The sequence below is a fragment of the Crotalus tigris genome, unplaced genomic scaffold (assembly GCF_016545835.1).
Source record: "Crotalus tigris isolate CLP2741 ecotype Arizona unplaced genomic scaffold, ASM1654583v1 scf7180000018548.2558034, whole genome shotgun sequence".
Taxonomy (NCBI): Eukaryota; Metazoa; Chordata; class Lepidosauria; order Squamata; family Viperidae; genus Crotalus; species Crotalus tigris.
This window is the reverse complement of record NW_024097071.1, coordinates 1418975-1441143: the sequence shown is the minus strand read 5'-3', so window position 1 is coordinate 1441143 and position 22169 is coordinate 1418975. Positions and strand designations below refer to the sequence as shown.

The following is a 22169-nucleotide window of genomic DNA, read 5'->3' as shown; positions in this document are numbered from 1 at the left end:
AAAACATCACACTTCAGAAACCCAACTGCTTAACCAATCTGAGCAAAAGCCAACCCTTGAGATATCCATTCAGTAGAATCAGAATTATTTTATGTCCAATCAGCCACTTTGGAAGTTGTCATCTCTTCTGATCTGCCATCAGATGGGTGAGACTGATATTCTGCTCACCTGATGAACAGTGGCTTATCTGCAAAGTGCTGGTGGCTTAGAATTATCCTGCTTGCTGAGATGCAACACAACAAGATAATGCTGAATAATATTCTCCTGCAGGAGAAATAGCTAAGCTATTTTTTTTGTATTCACAAAAAATACAAAATAAGTCATTCAGTTTTCAAACAATAATTCTTAAATGACAATTTGTTATGTTACTACCTTTAAGAGGCCAAAAGCTGTGGTTTGTCGTAACGAGTCATAAATATCTTCTTCAGCATATCCAAGCAAAACTTGCAATTGTTTATCTGTAATCTGACTCTTTGTATTCCTCACCAGCAGAGTTACACACTGCAAATTAAAAATTTGTGTTAAAAAACTTAATTATATGCTGGTCTACCAAATAAAAAATTGTCATCTTACTCTATAGATGTGCAAAAATATCACTTTCCCCACGAAGATTACAAGCCTAAATAGAATTAAATAGGGACTAAGCCTCCATTATTGTTTTTCAAATTAGTAGTGTCTTTTCTTTCTGATGAAACCTATTGCTGAATTATACCCATGCACTCCTTTTCTGAGGTGAGATGAAGCTATACCTTTTGAACTTTTTATTTTCTGCAGCTCAATACTTTTTTTTAAAATTAGGCATGTTTTTAATTCAATATAAAATGGTACGCAGTGACTTACAATTCTTTGAATAATCAAAAATATACAATAAGCAAATCTACACATACGAGGATACATATAATAAAAATGATAAGCATTAGTGATAGGCAAGTTTTTGAATGATTTCCTTTTTGTGCTATTAAGAAAAAATGTAAATGGAAATTGAAACAATTCCCACAACATTGAAACTGAGTCAGATTGTTACAAAATACACTGTCCCACTCAGTTTCATTTATCTCCAAATGAGGCACCTGTGTAGTTCTTTATTTCTGCAAACACTGCTGAGTAGGTTCTACAATGAATGATTACTTTGGACAAAATACTAAAAACTGCTACTGAGATTTCTGCATGCACAATAGCCTCCAGATCACCAATAAGTACACTTCAGTATAATTTGCTAACATATGCAGATTCCAAGAAGGCAGCGATACCTTCTTTACCGCACAGGTAATATAATACTAGACAAAACTCATCCAAGACCAACAATGAACTGTTCATTTGGTTAAGACTTACTTTGAAACAATTGACAACTAAATGAAAATTCTGTCCTTTAGCTGCACCTGATTTAGCAAAATCCTTCAATAGGAGGAAAAGCTGTGATGTTAACTGTTCCATATTATTATCTATAGCAGGTAGAGGAAACTTTAAAACCCAGAGAAATGATTGAAGAGCACCAGTAATCACCTGAAAAGAAAATAAGAAGAATGATTTCTATGGCTCACTAAAATATTGGTAGCAATCAGAAATCTAAGATTATTGAGCTTTTAAAAATTTAAAATTATGGGTTTTCCACAAACAATCACATGTACCAAATATTAGTATCACCTAATCAAGCACCACATGGGCCAAATCAATAGTTTATCTTACTATTACATTCAAAAGGCTACTATACAGATTATATTAAAAAAACAGACAAAATAAATGATTGGTATATAATCTAGAACATAAAAGGGAAAGCAAACTTCTACCAAAGCAGAGCACCTTTAATTTTGCTAACCTTCTGGCTAATATGGAATATATTACGGTATGTACTAGAGCAGGGGTCCCCAACCCCCAGGCCACAGTCCATTATTGGGCTGTGGCCTATTTGGAACTGGGCCCCACGAGCTTTGCAAGCATGTGCACGGGTGCAATCCAACCCCCCCACTCGGGAGGCCCAGCTCCCCTCTTTCCCCCTTCACTGGGCTGCCAAGCTGCAAAGGTTGGGGACCGCTGTACTAGAGTCCATGTCATCTGTCCGACTAGCGAATTCAGCATTGAGGAAACTCTACAGCTTTGAGGTGCCATAAAAGATAAATTTTATTGAATACACATCTTGATACTGAAGAAGTAAAATCAGCTCTAAGTTTCCCACCTGAAAATCTAGTTAGTTAACAATTGTTCTTCATAACCCCCACCCACCAAGTGTTCATGTTGCCCAATGGTATTTCTTTGGTTTGTTATGAGAACGGTCCACTTCTCTGTTAGACACCTGCTTTTGTGAGCTTGGTTCCCACGGTCCGTAGATGGCTTCTTAAAAATCCTGTTTTTCCCAAGCTTCCCCTCCCCCAATTCAATGGCAAGTTGAGTAGCCATTGAAGCAAGAAGTTAGCAAGCATCTTAGCAAATCTTGTCAGTCGACCTCTTGATTCACTTCTAATGCACGGAAACTACAGTCTAGTGACAATTTTTAAAAGTTCTTGGAGGCCAAGGTTTGGGGACTGTTTATAGTCCTAGGGTTTTCAGTTATGTATCTCTATTCTGAAGTTCTCTCTGCAACTGTAAAATCCAGAAATTTGCATTAAATAGAAAAACTTTAAGTAAATCTATTTTTCTTCATTTGTTTGATTTCTGTAGCCACCCATCTTAACAACTGACTTTAGGCAGCATACATCATAAAATATAGAAACAAATTAAAAACAATCAAAACAATACAAAATAAATACATACAGACACTGAGTACTACTCTTGCCATGGATACAGCCAAGAAACGGGACCTTAACTCAATCAGGATCCCAGGCCCACTAATACAACCAAGTCTTCACAGCCTTATGAAAGACCAAGGGTCATCCTAATTTCTGAAGGGAGAAATGCAAAACTCTTGATTTTCTGTACTGATATCTAAGCAGCGAATATGCATTCTCCCAATTCTATTACTGTTCTAGGGTTGATCTCTATAGTCTTGTCTGCACTGCTATAAGGTTAGTTACATATTGCTAAACATCATACCTTAATATCTGTGGACTGAAGACAGCTGATAAGCAATTGTACAAATGGATCCATCATTTCTAAAACATGCTCATCTGAAGAATTTATTTTAGATCTCTTCAAACTCATGTGCAGCAGCTGTGCATAATAAAGAAATATTAGGCGGCCTTTAAGCTAAAAAGGGAAGTGATTTATAAGGAAATTACAGTGGTACTTTAGAAATGCAGCACATGAATAGGGAAGAGTGCAAGCATGAAAAAGATTGAAAGCACAAAAGAAATGGATGGATAGAAATATATTTTCAATCTTTCAAGTCTATTTAACTGTAATACTGCTCAGGAACTTTCCACAAAAACAACTTTTTATTGTTTTTTTTATAATTTGCCTCAATTAAAGCAGAATGGCAAGACATACAGATCCCATTCTCTTAGTGACTTCCAAAGTTCTCATTTCAATCTCCGTATGCTAATAATATAGAGCTCAGCAGTTAAGATGCTGAGCTTATCCGCTGGAAAGCTAGCAGCCCAGGTTCGAGACCCAAGCTCCATATGATGGGGTGAGCTCCTGTGCTTGCTCCAGCTCCTCACAACCTAGCAGTTTGAAAGCATACAAATGCAAGTTGATATAAATAGGTACCACTTTGGCAGGAAGGTAACAGCGCTCCTTGATGTCATGATGGCCACATGACTGCGGAAATGTTTTCAGACAGCGCTGGCTCAATGGCCTTGAAATGGAGATGAGCACCCCTCCCCCAGCTGGCAATGAATAGCAGAGTAAAATCCTCAGGGTCTCCTATGCTTATAATATATGCATTCAAATATAATGGCAAGTCATGATTTATCCTTATCCTAGAAAGAAAAACCCCAGATGTGAAGGATGGAAAGGGACTGCAGTCTTATACACATTGGCAGTTCTCTCAAAACTGAAGGGATCCTGTCCATTCAACTCTTTATTCTGATCAAGTGACCAAACTCTAACATATAGGAAGAAACTAGAGCTATGAAGTTATTTCAACAATTTTAAAGTGGATCATGAAGTTTGATCTGGTTTGTTTATAGTGTTCCTGCAACTGAAACATAAAGGGTTGGATTCACTTTATTACAGAAGCTACACATTTTAAAACAGAAAAAAACAACAGCGAAAGAGAGAATAAGGAATGATGCCTGGCACTTCTTACCCGTAGCCCTGACTCAACCAGGACATGCATGTTAGTCTTGCTGCTCACAGGTGCTTTTTGACCTCCTCGAATAGGAGTTGGTGGTAGTAAGAGGCAGCTTTCTGGTTGCAAACGAGGATCTGGAGGAACTGCAGCTTTCATTCTAAAAAGTTGTTGAAAAAGAAAGCAAAAATAAGAATTATGGTCTCAGCAGACAGTTCTTCTAATCAAAGAAAAGGCACTTACTAGGCAGATAAAGGAAAGGAAACCAAAATGAGACATTTAGAATGAGCTTACCGTATTTTCCGGCTTATAAGACGACTTTCTAAACCCTGAAAATCTTCTCAAAAGTCGGGGGTCGTCTTATACGCCGGGTAGCTGTTCTCTGAATTTAAAACCAATCTGCCCCCTAATGGCCAGCCCTATTTTTTTTTACAGAAATAAGCACTAACACAGTGTTTCTCAACCTTGACAATTTTAAGGCATGTGGACTTCAACTCCCAGAATTCCACAGCCAGCAGGACAAAGCATTCAAAAATCCCATTTAAATTTTTCTTTACAAATGTAAACCCAGCAAACACACTGTTTACCAACTATTAAGTGATTTATGTTTTAAAAAATCAATAAAATATATGGGGGGAAAAATGCCAGCTGAGTTCAGGAAGCATTAGGGAAGCAGCGGTGGGCAATACTCGCTTTCTAGCAGCAAAGGAATGGAGCTCCTATTGTGCTCATCTATAAACAGAAATTCAATATTGTACCGTATTTTCCGGCGTATAAGACAACTTTCTAAACCCTGAAAATCTTCTCAAAAGTTGGGGGTCGTCTTATATGCCCAGTCGTCTTATACGCCGGAATATACGGTATATATTCCAAGATATGCTCAGTTATTTAATGAAGCCATTCCTTCTTGAGGGTTTGGAAAAGATCAATCATATAATACTGATCTCAAAAGACTGCTGTGTGCATTGAATGCCCTCATTAGAGGAAGGGGAAAAAAAGCCTTGAAGAAGGAATCAAATGCTGGTTAAAATAAATTATGGCTTCATTAGAAACAATAGAACTGCAAATAAACAAATGGGAAAATCCCGAATGGTAGGCACTACAGAAACACAAAACCAGAGGTTGCTGACTTCTTTGCATTTATGATAATTAAATGGGATTCGCTGCATATAAATATGTATGTTGCTGCACATTTATAAGACTTAGGCATTCAGGTATATATTTTCTACTAGAATTCTGTATACAGTAATCACATTTATTGGCAACCAAATAACAGGGGGAATCAAACTAAATTTAGTTTTCTATAATTTTATTTTTCCTAAACTTACTTTGCTTTTTCTGTTAGCAATGGTAGATTTTCACTAATCAAACCATGGCTGAGTAGAAGAACAGTCTCTGCAGTCATTTCCTTATTCACTATCAATCCAGACACAATTCGTCGTAAAGTTTCATGCACTTTTCGAGACATTTTTAGGCTGGTTGTATTCTCCAAAATCTACAGGACAACATTGCAGTTCAGCAATCACCTTACAAAGCAAATCCTGGAATAGAAATCTTTTTAGAAGGACACTTTCAACACTCACAACTCCCATCTTTTTGCAGCAGAAACATGTTCTGAGAGGATGAATCATTTTGCTTTTTCCCATGCCTCTACATCAAAGGAGATATCTAAAAGTGTTCTACTGTGTCACTGAAAAACCTCTCTCCATTTTTCTTCCAATTTCTTATTCATCAGAATGTTCCTAGAAACTGTATACGAACATTCATTGTGTGTCTGTCCTCTTTCTACAAGAGAGGCATCAACCAGCTGCTAACCAAATTCTCCTATACTGTATTTCTACAGCCTCTGGAACACTGACTGAATTCATTGGAAGAAAAAAAGGGGAAACTGCAGATCAGGTGGACAATTGGAATCCAAAAGCAGTAAAATGGTTCTACACGATAATCTAGGCCATTTCTTAATTTGTGGATTTTCCATTCCGTAAATAAAAATAAGTTTGAAAATTCAAAATTATAAGTGGGAAAGGTGATATTCTATTGGACTGATCATGACAGAGATGGGGAAACAGTAGTTTGGCAAAATTTTGAGGGAAAGAGACTCTGAATACCCTAGATCATGAAGTCATCTTACAGTAAGGTGGGCAATCTGAAGCTTCAGATCATTAACCTCTTTTGTGCTCCTCAGAGCCTCTGGTCAATGTTACTGAAAGTCCACAGCTTGTTTCCCAGTACTGTCCCCAGATAAAGGAAAACTGTAAAATAAGTCAGAGCTAGGTTTTATATAGAAAACAACAAAAATCACAACCAAAAATCCTCCCCCGAAGGAAGAAATTACTGTCTGGCCATGTACATGACATGTCCCTTGCCTTAGTCTTTGACTCTTCCTAAAATATTAAGTACCACCTCTAGTCCCCAGAAATTTATTCATTCCTGACTTAAACATATAAATGAGATTAACTGGTTAATCCATGTTCTTCTCAGCCAAAACTGGCATAGGAGGGACTAATGTATCTGAAAAACCTGTACAGTTATACTTATTTGTTTATACATAAAATGGACATACAACTTTTCATTAAAGTACCCATACGCCCTACAATGAGCCCTAGCAGGATTAATTATCAAAAAAGACATTTTAATGACCAGGGATTATATTTGGGACCAAAGTGATAGAGGGGGGTCAGGTTTTACAGTATTTTCTTCTTTTAAGCCCTTGTTACGCTTGTTTTAGTTCTTATGCTGTAGCTTCCTGTATCAAAATGGTGAAAAGTTTTTGAAAGACTTGTCAAAAAGGATCTATATGCAGCTCTGGGGCTATAATTTACTCACTCTGCCCAGAATGTTGCCCACTAGAATAAAGTTACTATATTCAGACACATCCCACTAGGAAGTCTCAATGTACACTAATTCTATCTTCGTACCTCTTTCAATGGAAGAATAAATTTAATCACTTGGTTTTTTCCTACATATTTGGCAAGGATTTCATAAGAATCATAACTTTTGCTTCTACGAGCTTCCATAACTTTGGAAACGATGCCTTTTACTTCTTTTTCTTCAGCTATTTCCCCAAACAATTCACGGTGGAAAATCTTTACAAGAGAAACAAGAATAGTTTAGCATCAGAAAATAATGAAATAGTTATAGCTTCTTTTGCTGTTTTCAGTATAACTTTCCATACAGCTATCTCTTTACTTCACTGCTGCACAAATTTTGTGGCACCATAAAGATTAACCACAAAAGTCTATGCTGTTATACAAGAGAGAGGAAGAAACCCTAAGTCAGTGGTGGCGAACCTATGGCACGGGTGCCAGAGGCGGCACTCAGAGCCCTCTCTGTGGGCGCGTGTGCTGTCACCCCAGTCCTAGGCCTTCAGCTGGATTTTATAAAACCTTTTCGCTTTAGGCCTCCACTGCCATGTTGTTCAATCAATGAGTCAATTTCAACTTCTTGCAGAAAAAAAAAAGATCTTGGAAAGTTGGAATTGATTGATTGAACTTTTTAGTCCCACCCAGTCTGCCATTACCACGGCAGCCACGCCCACCCAATGGGCCACACCCACCCAATGGGCCATACCCACCCGGCACCCGACAATGCATAAGTGGGTTTGGAGTTGCAGTTTGGGCACTCGGTCTCTAAAAGGTTCGCCATCACTGCCCTAAGTTATACATCAGAAGTACAATACCTTAAACACAGCCTTCTTTTGCTTAAAAGAAAATTAAAATCCAATAAATGCCAGCAAATCATAATGCTTTGTCCAATTCATTAAAAAGCAATGCTATGTCCTTATCAACATAACGTCTTCCTGTGCATCACATATCAACATAGGTTGTGTATCTGGACATTATGAAAGCCCAGCTAAAGATCAAACAATTGTTCTTTTCTTTTTTTCTTTTTTAAGGAAACAGCTCATGAACTGAGTTTCTTCAGAGAGCTAGAATTTTAACTTTGGTGTTACCCAACATAACATTTTCCCTGTGGAAGAGTTAAGTTAAAGACCTGGTGAAATAAATTAATTTTGCATTTAATTTTTTCATATGCTGTAAACACGTACTTCCATCAATAGTTCTATGCATGGATCCAAATCACCAACTTTAAGTCGATCGTTGGCAAGACTCTTCAGCAAGAGGTGAACAGTGAAAGTTAACACATGGACCTACATATTTAGGAGAGACCATTATATTTGTTAAATGAAAAGAGAACCACCAAATGAATATTGTAAAAATTTAAGTCAAAATACTACAGTGTGCTATATCTTTCCACAGTTTTTCTATGGTTGTCTAGCAGATCAGTCTTCAAAGTATATCCTGTATTTCTCAAACTTTCAAAATAACTTTCTAATGTTATTTCTAATATTTCTAAGGTTTTTAAAAAAAATCTTGAGCAGTCACTACAATTAACCCAATGTCAAGTGATATGCTTATTTAGGAGAAAATGCAGTCATTCTTGGATATAGTTCTGCAAATACAGTCTGTTACTATCTGCAATTATGGATTGGTAATAAAAGCAGAATGAAAAAGGATTTCCAGAATCCTCCTGAAATCTATTATGCTTCGTCCTTACCTGATAACCAGTGACAAGGATTGACACCATCTCTTTTAAGACATATTGCAAGTATTGTGGCCCCAAAGCCTCTATTATTTTCATCAAGGTGTTACGTGCAACGTCCCGGATTTCCTGTGCTCTATTCCTCAGAAGAGAGCAGACTTTCAGAAGAATGCTGGAAACAAAGACAGACTACAATTACCTAAAGATGCCAAATGGAAAAATGCAAAACACCAGTGGAAAAAGTTTCATTTCAACTCTAACAACATTTTAATACTATGTTGATATGCTTTATCTCCAAAGATTTATATGTGAATTATTTATGGATTATATAGATTGTAAATATAATGTTTACCCTGGCAAATTCTCCTCCATAACATCCTGAGGAAGAGACTGCATTAGCTTGACCATTGCAAAAGCTATTGGCACTCGCACCACCTCTTCATCATTGATAATCTTGGATTTCACCATCTTGTGCTGTTCATCTCTTTTCACCTATCAGTACCAAAACAAAATACTCTTCAGTAACCATTTTATTATAAGATGCATTTTATATCTTTCTTCTGCTGGAGAAGAAATTTATACTCAGTCTACTTTAATGTATAAACTAGACCTGCTTCCTCCGGATGGGCTTGACCGCAATTCCAATCATACCCTAGCTAGGAGAAGTGTTAAGAAAGGCTGATTAGAATGGTGGACAAGGTCTAAGGGCATTTTAGATTTCAAACTTCTTTTGATCATAAAAATCTCTATATGCTCTTTTGCAGCTTGACCTTTCTTGCACTATTATTCTGAAATAAAGGTAGGAGAAATCCCTATAAGGCCAACTTGAATGTCTCAGAGAGAAAAAAGAAGGAAATGTTAAAATGTACCTTTGCAATGAGACATCTGTGCAATTTGGGCAATATATTGCCAGTCACTGTTTCCTGAATATGTTTAATCAGACACTCCAACTCTTCCTTATTCCTGGGCAGGAATGAAGGTGCTTTTGTAACTTTCTGGAAATTCTCATCTTCTTCATTAGCAGGCTGATTAGACCTAGGTTCAGCACACACTTTCTGTTCATTAACACAAGACTGTTCTTTGCTGATCTTTTGGCTTTCTTCTTCTCCATCACTAAGTTCCATCTCCATGGCTTCATTCTCTACTTCAGGATTGATATCCACAGCATCTACGTGTTACATAAAATGAATGAAAATACTATGGCATTAATTAATCCAAATTAATACTTTTGGAATAAAACAGAAATAAAAACTGTAATAAAATACTTTAGCATATCAATAAAAAATTTAAAAGGCATCATAATTTATTTCAGGCAGAATAGATTCCCATGGGCCAAGGTACCCTCAATCAGATTAAGAAATTAAAAAACTTACCTTCCTTTTCAATAATTGAAAGCTGCTTTTCAAGAGTTTCATGGTCAAAATGAAAAGCCTCCAGCACCATTACTAGCACGCTTTCAAATTAAAAACAAAAGAAAAGAAATATATTTGAGTTCTTTCCAACTTTATCAAGCAGTTTACAAAACACTCTGTATAAATAAGGGAAAAAATGAGCCACTATTGTCATGGTGAAAATAAGCCTGGATTAACAGATAAATCTCACAAAATAAATATATGTACAGCAATACAGTGTAATCTTTATAATCCAAAATAATTGTGAGTCAACTATAATGAAATAGCACTTTTTAAAAATATTACTAATGTAAGAACAGCATAATTTCCAAACTTCAAAATCACTCATATTTATTTAGAGGCCCATAGCATTCAATGGTATTTATTTCTATTTAATGCAAATGATTATAACCTTAATCTTAAAACTGGCATTTAATGTACGTACTTGACACCAAGTTTCTGATTGATCTGTCCAGTCTGCAATACGTGGATGAAATGTTTCAAATGGTAGAGGTAAGCTGACCAAGAAAGATGTCTGCAGACAGCTCCCACCATCTCAACTGATGCAGTTATCATGTTTTCATGCTAAGGAAAAAAGAGTATTATCACGGAGATTAAACTACAGAACCTGTTCAACATCAAGTTGTTCCTCTAGCATTTCTTTTTAATGTAAAAATAAATCCATAGCTCCCTTAGCTGGATCAAGACCACTTCAGGAGGGTGGGCAACAGGAAGCAATCTTTCTGAACCAGCTCTTTATGTCCATCCCCCATTATATATGAGAAGCTTCAACACAAGAAATTTTCCATAAGAACTATGCGTTCTACTAAAGGTAGTAGAGCAAATTCGATTTTCTCGCTTTATAAAGATCAGAAGTGTTGATGGAGTAAATCCTTCTTATGGCAATGAAGCAGAAGTAGTTTTGCCTACTTTATGTTCAAAAGCTTACCTTAAGCATTTTCTCATTGAAAATGGTAGTGGTTGCATAAGGCATAATATAATTTTGAAGAGTTTTAGAACTCAGTATGGTTTTGCCTTCCACTAACTGCTTAGCTAGTTTCATCAGAGCTCGTGCCCTTCTATGAATCTGAAAGAATATAAAAATTAAATTAAAGTTGGTTGAGATATCTTAATCCCCCAAGTATTTGAATACTAAAACAATGGACTGCAGATATTTTATATCAATAGAAAAAAGGAAATAAGTGGTATCAGTTTTCATGCTATCACTATCAGATAACTTATATGCTACTTTAGGAGAATCAGTTACAACAATTCCTATTACCTGAATATGCTTCATATTTTCAAAGAAGTCCATCTCTGGATCATGATAATCAGTTAGCTGGACCAAGTCATGAAACTCTGGATGCTCTGAAAATGCACGAATCAAGCTTGATAGCAATGATGTGTAATCTTGCTGAATGCACTGAAACCACAAAGAAAATATAAGTAGTTTACATTTACATCTGCCATTCTAAACTGTATCATAGCCTCCACCTTTTAAATCGAAAACTTTTTTTTACAGCAATCTGTCCAAATTTTCCCTTTTAAACTGCTATCCCAAGCTACTGTGACCATTACTAAATACCAGGTATTTATTATACTAAGACTAGACTTTGAAGCAATAATGGAAGTAGATACTCTATACCAGTGGTTCTCAACCTGTGGGTCGGGACCCCATTTGGGGTCGAACGACCATATCACAGTAGTCACCAAACAACGCAGTCCGCCATTTTTTCCCCCTTTTCCTTAGCTGTACTACTCCCTCTCTTGAATAGAGTCTAATTCTATTGGCTTTCAAAAGCCAATAGGAATTGTCCAGGCTGTCTCTGCCCTGCTGAGCCCACCAAAAGTCCCATTCTGCAAACGGTGCTGCACCAGTTGAGCAGTCCTCGACTTACGACCAGTTGAGTAGTCCTCGACTTACGACCGGTTGGGGGTCGCAGCATTAAAAAGGTTGAGAACTACTGCTCTATACTTTATAAATATTTATTTATTTGTCTATCTATCTGTCTGTTAAATTTATTTACCACCTATCTTGCTAATGGGCTATCCTAAGCAGCCAGTAAAAGTATCTTAAAGTAATAGCAATAGGCTAATAGTAGTACCTTAAACACATTTCTATTTTTAAAGTCTACCTGTTCCTAGCAAAATGAGTTTTTGCATCCAGGATAACATATACAAGTGTCCCAAAGTGTACAGGATTTAATTCATTTAACATATTTTATATTTTCCCACATTCGGATCCCCATAGGTTCAAAGGAATGGCCAAGAAACAGATAATGAAACATGTATATGTATCTATTGCAAGCCTTTAATAATTTGAGGATAACTCATATTAATTCAAGCATAAATAGCTAAATAAAAGTCATGGTAAAAGTAGAGCTGGGACCGAAAATACAGTAAAAAGTCCTCCAGAGGGCTTTTATTTTCATAAAAGTGAAAAATACAAGATCTACAGACACAGATTTTCAATTCATCCTGATTTTTATAACATAAAAATGGTGCTGGCTCGTCACCTCAATCTTGCTCTTTAGCCCTTTTCTCAAAGAATCCAGAAGTGTGTGCTGGATAATTTCCTTGAATTCATCCTCTGTATGCTCAAGTTCAGAAAATCTTTGAATAATGGCATTCAGGCAGAGGACTGCATTGTCACTTAAAGCCATTTCCTCTAGCTGCAAAAGAAAAAGGATCAGGCCACATGAGATTATAATCCTATAAATTGAAGAAGCAGTTAGAAGTATGCACTAAAATAAACATAAACTACATCACTAATGATAGTTAAAAACAGCTATAATGCGACACTTCCGGTGGATCTGCGCGGCGATGGCGGCTACTTTGTAGCCGTCCTCCTGGGTAAGTGTAATGAATCGCTATGAACAGCGTACATCAGCTGTTCTGCGGTTCAAAATCCCCCTCCCGGGCAAAGGGGGGGGAAGAGGGTTGTCTGAATAGTGGTAGAGCCTCTTATGTACCCCCAATTTCTTTTTTTGGGGGTGACAGAGTGCTCCCACGGAGTTCAGACTGTCTCTGCTTCCCAGCTGCTTTTGTCCCTAGGGACAAAACAAGCCGTTGCAACCACCTCCGCGCTTAAAGGGACCTGGTGAGTTTTTTTTAGAAGCGGACAGAGTTGATTAGAGGATTTACTTTTTGCTTTCTTTGATTTTATATGTATTTTAAGCTTAAAGGTTTATTTTCATGTTTATATTCTCTCCTTTTACTTTTTACTTTGTGCTGAAAGGGAAAGTAAAATGGCGATCGGCAGACTTTCTAGCGTTTTTTTTGGGGGGGGGAGTTAGAATGACGATCGGCTTCTCTTAACTTTCTCTTTTTTTTCTTCTTTTTAATGATTGGATGGATTTTAGAAGCATTATTATTTTTGTTGTTTAATTTTTTAAACATTATTGTTTTTGTTTGACTTTTTAGCTTTGTCTTTTGTACTTTTAAAAGGCAGGATTTTTGGTGTTTTTTCTTCCCCCTTTTTAATGATTGGAACGGATACTTTAATTTCTTTTTTCTTCTTTTTTAACTCCCCTTTTTTTATTATTTTAAATTTTTGTAATTCTCAAGAAGGAGTAAAGTTTTTTTTTTGTTTTTTTTTTAAGATGGCTCCAAAGCGTCTAGGGACTCTTACAGTTCCTAAATCAATAGTTTCACCCTCTTCTGTGGTTCAACCAACAATCATGAAGGATTTGCAAGATATGATGGGAAATCTCACAATTCAAATTAGGGCAGAAATGAAAAAGATTTTAGAGGAAAATAACAAGATTTTGAGGCAAGACATAGTTTTGGCTTTAAAAGGAGTTGCTTCTATTATTGAAAAGTTGAACTCCCGTGTGGAAGAAGTAGCTGGAAAAGTGGAATTAATGGAGGGAAAAATTGAAAGTATGGAAAAAGAAATGGAAAATGAGATTCTTATGCTTCAATATGGACAAATGGAATATGCCTTAAGAATTAGAGGCTTGGGAGAGTCCTTGCAAGGAGATCTGAAAGAGATGGTTGCAAAGGACTTTGCTGTGATTTTGAATAAAGAAAAAAAAGAAATACTTAGTGAAATTGAAAAATTATTTCAAGTTAACTCTGTGGTGGCAGTGCAAAAGAATTTGCCAAGAGATGTGGTAATCTACTTTGGGAAAAGATCTCTACGCAATGAAATTATACAAGCTTTTTATAAAAAGAGATTTCAAATCGCTTCACAAGATGTTATAATTTTAAAGGAGATCCCATCTAAAATTTTAAGAAGAAAGGAGTTTGCTTTTTTAGCAAATGAACTTAAAAAGAGACGAATTTCGTTCAGATGGGATGTTCCGATTGGAATGGTGCTGAACTACTTGGGGATATCTTATAGACTTAATACTGCTTCTCAAGCAAAAGATTTTTATACTTCGGTCCTGGGGGTATGTTCATCGTCACCTATTAAGTTTAAAACCTTGGAAGAAAAGAATGCAGAAGTACAGTTTGAAGACTTTAAAATTGGGGAACCACTGCTTGAGAGGTCTCAACATGTTCAGATTGAGGAGCAGAAGATAACTTGTGTAGCATATAACTGTAAAGAAAAGCAACAACAGAAGAAGATCAAGGAAGCTTCACATCTAGTGGTTTCTGAATCTGTGGGAGAAGCAAGACTTATAAAGCCTCTGGAGCAATCTTCAAGGATGGAATTGTTGTCTGAAATGAAAAATGGGAAATCTCAGCTTGAGGAGTCTCAACAAGTTGAGAGGAAGGGGCAGAAGACAATTCGTGCAACACATAATTATAAAGAAAAAGACCAACAGAATAAGGAGTTTAAGGAATCCCCACATGTATTGGCTTCTGAGTTGTTGGGAGATTCAGAAATTTTAAAGGAATCCTTAAAGGCAGATCTCAAAGAATTTCTCTTGAGTTTGATAAAAATTAGAGAATGATAAGGATGGAGAATGAAAATGGACAATTGAGATTGATGGAATTTGTTACTGGTGAAGATTTAAATTTTTAATGTGTTTATTGTGGATGGAATTTGTTATTGATAAAGATTTAAATGTGTATAAGGGATTTCTTAAGTTTTAAGTAATGTTTAAATTTGTGTTTTGGGGGAGTTTATAAAAATGATAATAATATTAGCATGATATTAGAAGGTTTGGAGTATACTATAATATGTTTAGTGTTTGGGTTTATTTTTTTTCTAATTATTATTATTATTATTTTTAAGATGGAACTTGATTAAATGTATATAAGGGGACTCTAAGGTTTTAAGTTTTAAGTAATGTTTAAATCTGTGTTTTGGAGGGAGTATAACTTGTTTAATTAAACGTATTTAGATTTGTTTATGATTTAAATTAGATTTTATATTATAGTTATAGATGTTCAAAGAAAGTAGTGTTTAAAATTGTGTTCTGGGAGGAACTTATATAGAATGATGGATAATATTATAAGTATGATTAGAAGATGTTTAGAGTATATTATAATGTGCTTAATGATTATTACTTTCTAGAGATAATCTATTTAATTTAAAATATCTAGACTTGTTTAGGATTTATATGTGTTTTAAGTTTTATATGTGTTTTAAGTTTTTTCTTTTTTTCTTCGAAATATTTTGGATAAGCCTGTAATCAACTCTGGGAGGTCCAGGGGAGGGTTAGGGAGGTTTGGGGAGTTGGGGGAGGGTACGGGAGGCTGGGGGGGTTTGTGGAGGGGATTTGTCTTGTAAAATTTCAAAAATTTTCAATTAAAAAAAAAAACAGCTATAATGCGATAAAAATTCCAAGTCATCTTCATTAGCAGCACAGTATGACCAAAAGTGCATAAATTCACTGCAAACCTTTTATAGGCTTCTTTTTTCTCCAGAAAGAAAATAAGTTTTGCTATTAGATGGCTGGCAACCACAGATAATAAACTTTTCATTCAGGAATTCATGCTAAGGGAATGCATGTTTTCCTTACCACCCAACCATCTCCTATTGAAGTAAATTATTTCCCCTTATGTCATGGGAAAGTCAAGATGTTGCACCGATAAAAGGCAGAAGAGAGGAAAAAATTAGCAAGAATCGAAAGAAAGTGTTTTGCAGGTCCAGGCTCCTTTAGGTTGCCTCCATTTCTAATTATTTTGACTATACTTTTGTACACTAGATCCTTTAAAAATCGCTTGGTACTTAGAAATGCTTTTGGGAGAATGCAGATACATATAGCTATAGGCATACCTTCTCCCACCATCATTGTAGAAATTAGATGGCACTGCTTTTTAGGGGTATATAGAGAACTAGATTAAAAAGATCAAATATGATTTGGAGTGTGCATGGGACATCTTAAAATAGTTGCTGTATCCTGAATAAAGAAACATTTGCTTTAATTAAATTAGAGAAATTTCTAAATCAAAGTTAAACTACAGTTGGCATCAATTTTATTTAGTTGGCTTGAAAGAACAGACTTTCAAGGATACCATAGCTTGTAAGTAGACATACTGTAATAGAATTAAGAAGGGCATTACAAAAGAATCCAGCAATTGCTATGTATAAAATGAAACCTGGTTTGTTTATTTATTGTGGAAACAAGGTTAAAGGTCTTGGGCAAAACCAACATTTTCCACTCATTTCTTTTGTTGTTGTAGTTGTTAACAGGTCATATGAAACTTTACTCTCACAACTGGAGTGACAAATGACAAACAGGAAAAATATGTAAAAATTGATTTCAAAAATCTGTAAATTGTAAATATCATAAACAACAATATAAAATGAATACATTTCTAAGGGCCCAATCATAAAGCAAGCACAGATATTTTCCATATTAACGGGACTCACCTGTATAGTATAGAAACAGTTATGCATTACCGGGATGAGGTAGTTGACATCTATTTTGTTCATTCCTTTGATATGAGAAACGATGTCTTGGAATGCTGACAAACGGACGTCAAAGTTGATCTCATCAAGATGCTGCAGACTGAAAGCATTCAGCTAGACAAACAAAATGTTTAATCAAAATAAAAATCAATCTGAATTTTAAAAAGATTAAGCAAATGAAGAAAACTGCTACATACCTTGACAGTATCTGTGATATATTTTATATTACTTTCCAAATGTGATAATGTCTGTTAAAAAAAGATTGAAAGTCATTAAAAGACAAAATTAATGAATAATATAAATTGCATTTATTTCATACATTATTTTTTAGGCTATTTTTAACTTCATTGAGGATAAAATTTGTTGGAGCAGCATACATTGTATCAAAAGATAAATATATATAGACCACACATGCTGGAATATATATTCAGTATGTAAATATACTACACTTGCAATCTAACTAAATTTGCATTTGTCAACAAATCGATCTAGTCTGTATGGCATCCAATTATGTTTGGAGAAATCCTTTGCAACATGTTCTCCTCTTCCAGGAAAACAACAGATTGCATGATACAGAGGCAAGAATAGGTAATGTGGCAGCATCCATATATTTTGGACTTCAATTCCCACAATAGTTTGTGTGAAATATAGTCCAAAACTTCTAAAAGTTATCAAATTGCCTATCCATGACTAAGGAATCTTAATGGAAAATAGCACAAAAGCCTCTTCCTCCAATCATAGATACTCAACGTATATCCGTAATTGAGCTTGGAATTACAGTTGTAAGTTGTGCCAGTTGTTAAGTGGGTCACTATGTGACCATGGTCAACTCTTTCAAGGAATTTTTAAGCAAATGCTGTGTTGTTAAGCAAATCCATTGTATGCATTGGACATTTTTTGATGGAAACCAGAAGTAAATGCTAGTTTCAGCAAAAAAAAGTCCTAAATCACAGTAACATAACTGCAGGCGATTGCAAACAGCCATAAATGTGGGCCAGTTATTAAATGCCCCAGAACAGTATTCAGAACTTTGAATCCACCTTGTAAGTAACCTGGACATGTTTGTTATAACTTTACAAAGTTGCTAAGTGATTGGTCATAAGTAAAGGACTACTATGACAAAAAGACAGAAAAGGATAATACTTAAAAAGAATTTATAAAGAAGTCTACTGTTGATAATAAAAAGAAGCAAAGGAACAAAAGCTACTCAACAATTTGAAGCATAGTGGGATAAGAATATTTTTTTTTAAAAAAAAATAAGCATTTATATACAGTAATACCTCAAAAACCACACAGAGTGCCTGACGAGACAACTTGTTCTGAATAACAGAAAACAGTTTTGCCAGAGGTTTAAGGAAGCTTGCTGGAGTTAAGCAATGTTTCAGTAGATTTTGTACTGTCTCCAGAATGTCAATCTCTGTATCCTAAAAGAAACAGATTGTCAGTAGGCCAGGTTCAGGAAAACGACAGAACAAGGGTTACAGGAATGCTACTTTATTGCTTGGGGTATAATAACAGAATCTTGAAAGCCTGCCAGAATATCCTTGTGCCACTGCTTATACTGAAAAGATTCAAGGTAGGGTAATCTTGAGTTTCTTTCTCATGTCTTCTCCTTTTGCAGGACTACGTTGTACCCTATTTGCCTTACTGATTCTTGTTTATCTTCTTCCTGAAGGTTATCCATGCATTCCTCTATATAAATACATTGCAAAGGACTACAATTGACTAAATTACTGAAAGTATCTTTATATACTCTTCTGTGAATTTTGAGATACCAAGTAAATTTTGGTTGAATCAACTACAGCAATCAATGGAAATGTGCCATCACAAAATGAAAATCCATTAATAAGGCTAAATATTGACGCTCATCAAACCATTAAAAATCAGTAAATATTTTTAACTTTATATTGTAAATAAACTGTGCTGGTTTTTGGAGCTAGTCAAGCAGGGTGATCCTGGTAGTGGATTTTATTGGCAGAAGGGAAAAGTGTCATCAAGTCTCCAATAGAAAATTCCTTCTATTTCTTGTTAATCATGTGACATTCCTGAGTATATCATTTTTTTTAAGTATGTTCATGACAAAATTAGAGTAAGAACTTCCCAAAGGGTCAGTGATATTTCAACATAAAAAAGTGAACTGAAATTCTTGATGAGGTTTATGTCACATGCTGACATTCTGAATTTTAAATCGAAAACACAATTTAAAAGAACAAATTAACAAACAAAAGTCATTTCTGGACTTCTTCATTTTTCAATCATTTTATTCAATAAGATGAAATCTGCTTTTGAGGAAAACAATTGTAATCTGGGGAACTTTGTAAGTGTAATTTGCCACTTTTGGGGAAGTCCTTTAAACAAGGAGTAAAAAGAATGGAAGTTAGAATCAATTTGGGAGGCTTCACATTTTCCCTGTATGCTTATACAAGCACTATTATGCTGTTCCCTGCAAACATTTATGACAAACTTAGTGTGTTGGTCATCCATGAAAGCCACATGAACATGTTTGTTTGTTTTTTATGCAAGATCAGATTTCCCATTTTTTGCATAACTCAGGTAGGGCTGGTTCAGCAAATCACACAAAAATCAGTCTCTTTTATAAAGCCTTGGTGCTAATTTGGAAAATTTTATTTATATTTTCAAAGATTTAAAGATGGTATCTGCAGAAGTAGATGGGGAGCTAAGAAATGATTTACAGTAAATTAACAAGATGCTCAAGATGGCATTCTCCCTCTACATTTGTATTTAGAAACCTCTATTTTATACCCCAAAAGTACGTTACCTAAATACATAGATCAGCATACAACATATTAGATTCATTTTGAATCTAACTGAAGTGGTTATGGCCCAGGCTTCCCTCTGCTTCATCCACTATTTTTCATATTCTGCTGAGCTTCATTCTTTGTTGAGGCTTATACATAACCCGGTTACCTTTCAGTGTCAGCCTCAATGCATGTAAAGTCCATAAGTGCAAAAACATTTAAAATGTCATCACAAAAGAAATTAACCTGAAAGAAAATATTACTTTCCATATACTTTATTATAAATTTACCTGAGTAATGTTGCTCTGTTGAAGGAAGGGGAGCAGGAGGCCAATCAGAATAGAACTCTGGTTCTTATCCTTTATAAACTTGCTAATCCTAAATACAACAGAAAATAAAGGTAACCACATATACCTACGTTACAGACAATGTAAAGTTTCAGGTGTCTAAATTAAAAGCCAAGCTTTTTTAATATGTACCCTTGAAAAGTTTTGAACTTTGGCATAGAAAGAGCATGTCATTGCATTCAGAAATACTGAGAGATGTAGAGGAGGAGGAAAGACATTTTTTGCATCTGTTCTGAGTGAAAATAGAACAACTGACAAAGTCATCTAATTTCTTGCCTTCTGAGAGATTAAGAACAGCTTGCTTCTACTATGTTCTATTAACCTCCTTCCCACCAAGAAAAAGAGCTATTTCCTTTCCACTACTTCTACAGCATTAAGAAATCTCTGTAAATATGTACTATTAGAAAGTATAAGAAACCACTTACTTTGAAAGAATGTTGAGTTCTTTGCTGAGTTGTGCATTATATTTTTTTTTCTTTATCCTATCTACGCTGATCATAGTTTTGTTGAGATACTGAAGAATTGAAGGGACATGGGGGAGAATCAGCCTTGTCCCCATACTAGGAACATCTAAAATGGAGATGTAGAATATGGCCATTTAAAGTGCATGCAGAAAATACAAATCTTTACAAAACAGCCTAGTAAGAGTGTTACAATATTTTTTTTAAAAAAACATGTTTCTACTTTGTTATTTTTATTTATATACATTATGATGATGATACTTTGGTATCAGTATAAACTGATTATATCTGCTTATGTTTGTGGAAACAATATATTTTTTAAAAAAGATTTAAACTCAGAAACCCTCCAAGGCAACCAAAATCATTTAATCTTTTTTTGTCATTTTTGGCAATCAAAAAGTTCACATAGTTGTATGAGTCATTTAATCTTTTTTTGTCATTTTTGGCAATCAAAAAGTTCATATAGTTGTACCAGATATTAAAAAGGTGGCTGACTTCAGGTTATCAGTCTTAACAGCTGGCAACTTTGATTACTTTTTCAATCTGTGCCTCATTCTGAAGGGGGGCCCTTGTTAGGCAATTCTTCTGAATTCATTCTTAATTTCACATTCCAAGGTGAAAAGGTATTCTCTGTAAGCACCACACTTCTGACTTCAAATTGCAGGAAGGCAAGAGAAGGCTACTTCAATGCAAAGGCTATATGTTGTGGGCCTGGGCAAACCTTTAACCATCCCAAGCTAAGACCAGGAAGTATCTTTCATTTTGTTTACGTATTCTGTGTAAAACAGCTTTTAATAAAGTATACACTTTGTATGTACCTCTGTAAAGCTCAAATATAATACACTCAAGCCATTTTCATTTCCAAATTAATTCTCTGTCCTATCATCATCTGAATTTTCTTGTCTCTTTTAAAGTTGCTTAAAACCTGGCTGTTTGAGTGAGAGTTTGGGTCCAATGGTGGCTGGACTGCCAATTATATAGTTTTAATATTATGTGCCTTTGACTTTATTTTATATATTTTCCTTGTTTTTTTGAACTCCATGTGCCTTATAGAAATGGGCAGTATTGTAATAAACAATCAGTGCCATCCAACTGAGACCTATCCATTCCTACCTCCTGCTATTTCTTCAATTTCAGTAAAGATGCAGTCAGTCACTGTCAAGCTGCTAAACTGGTCATTAGGTTCAAAGTCAGGAATATTAAGAAGGCTGTCAATCACATCCATCACAATACCAGCTGTTCCTTCTCCCAGAATCTTGGCTGAGAGCACGGCAGATACATTTGATAATATATCATATTCTGGATGCCCTGGCTTCTGCTTAGCCAGCAAAATGAAATACCTAAAAGCAAAGTGAAAGGGGGAAGGGGAATTTTAAAAAATAAATTATATGAAAAAAGGACAAGTTTTTCATTCTTCTGGTGGACAACTTAAAGAAACTGCTTCAGCTTCTTTTATTATAAAAATATTTATGACCATTTCCAGATATTAACAGTGAACAAAAGCATGAAATCCCCTGAATAATTGCTACCAAATTCAAAACTATTACTGGAGATCAGGAACTGATTATTCTATCAACATACACACCAGCCATGGAGATGAAAATATAACTGAGTTGGATACAATTCTATCCGTAGGATTAAAAACACTTAAGAAGATCAATAGATAGAACTCCTACTGTAATAAGATATTAAGAGA

General features: G+C 35.3%; 1 protein-coding gene across 1 annotated transcript in view; it reads right to left on the bottom strand.

Moving 5' to 3' along the window:
• UTP20 (UTP20 small subunit processome component) overlaps positions 1-22169 on the bottom strand; it is an 87909-nt gene that overhangs the window by 12296 nt on the left and 53444 nt on the right. Inside the window, exons 30-50 of the mRNA XM_039354101.1 lie at positions 21587-21813; positions 20438-20582; positions 19956-20043; positions 18187-18330; positions 17104-17154; positions 16868-17020; positions 12615-12770; positions 11381-11521; positions 11048-11185; positions 10544-10683; positions 10081-10160; positions 9577-9875; positions 9060-9199; positions 8723-8879; positions 8214-8315; positions 7084-7251; positions 5494-5660; positions 4184-4325; positions 3028-3144; positions 1333-1503; positions 373-501 (exon numbers count right to left, since the gene is read on the bottom strand). Coding sequence (XP_039210035.1) covers positions 373-501; positions 1333-1503; positions 3028-3144; positions 4184-4325; positions 5494-5660; positions 7084-7251; positions 8214-8315; positions 8723-8879; positions 9060-9199; positions 9577-9875; positions 10081-10160; positions 10544-10683; positions 11048-11185; positions 11381-11521; positions 12615-12770; positions 16868-17020; positions 17104-17154; positions 18187-18330; positions 19956-20043; positions 20438-20582; positions 21587-21813 — 3055 coding nt within the window. The remainder of the gene's footprint in view (positions 1-372; positions 502-1332; positions 1504-3027; positions 3145-4183; positions 4326-5493; positions 5661-7083; positions 7252-8213; positions 8316-8722; positions 8880-9059; positions 9200-9576; positions 9876-10080; positions 10161-10543; positions 10684-11047; positions 11186-11380; positions 11522-12614; positions 12771-16867; positions 17021-17103; positions 17155-18186; positions 18331-19955; positions 20044-20437; positions 20583-21586; positions 21814-22169) is intronic.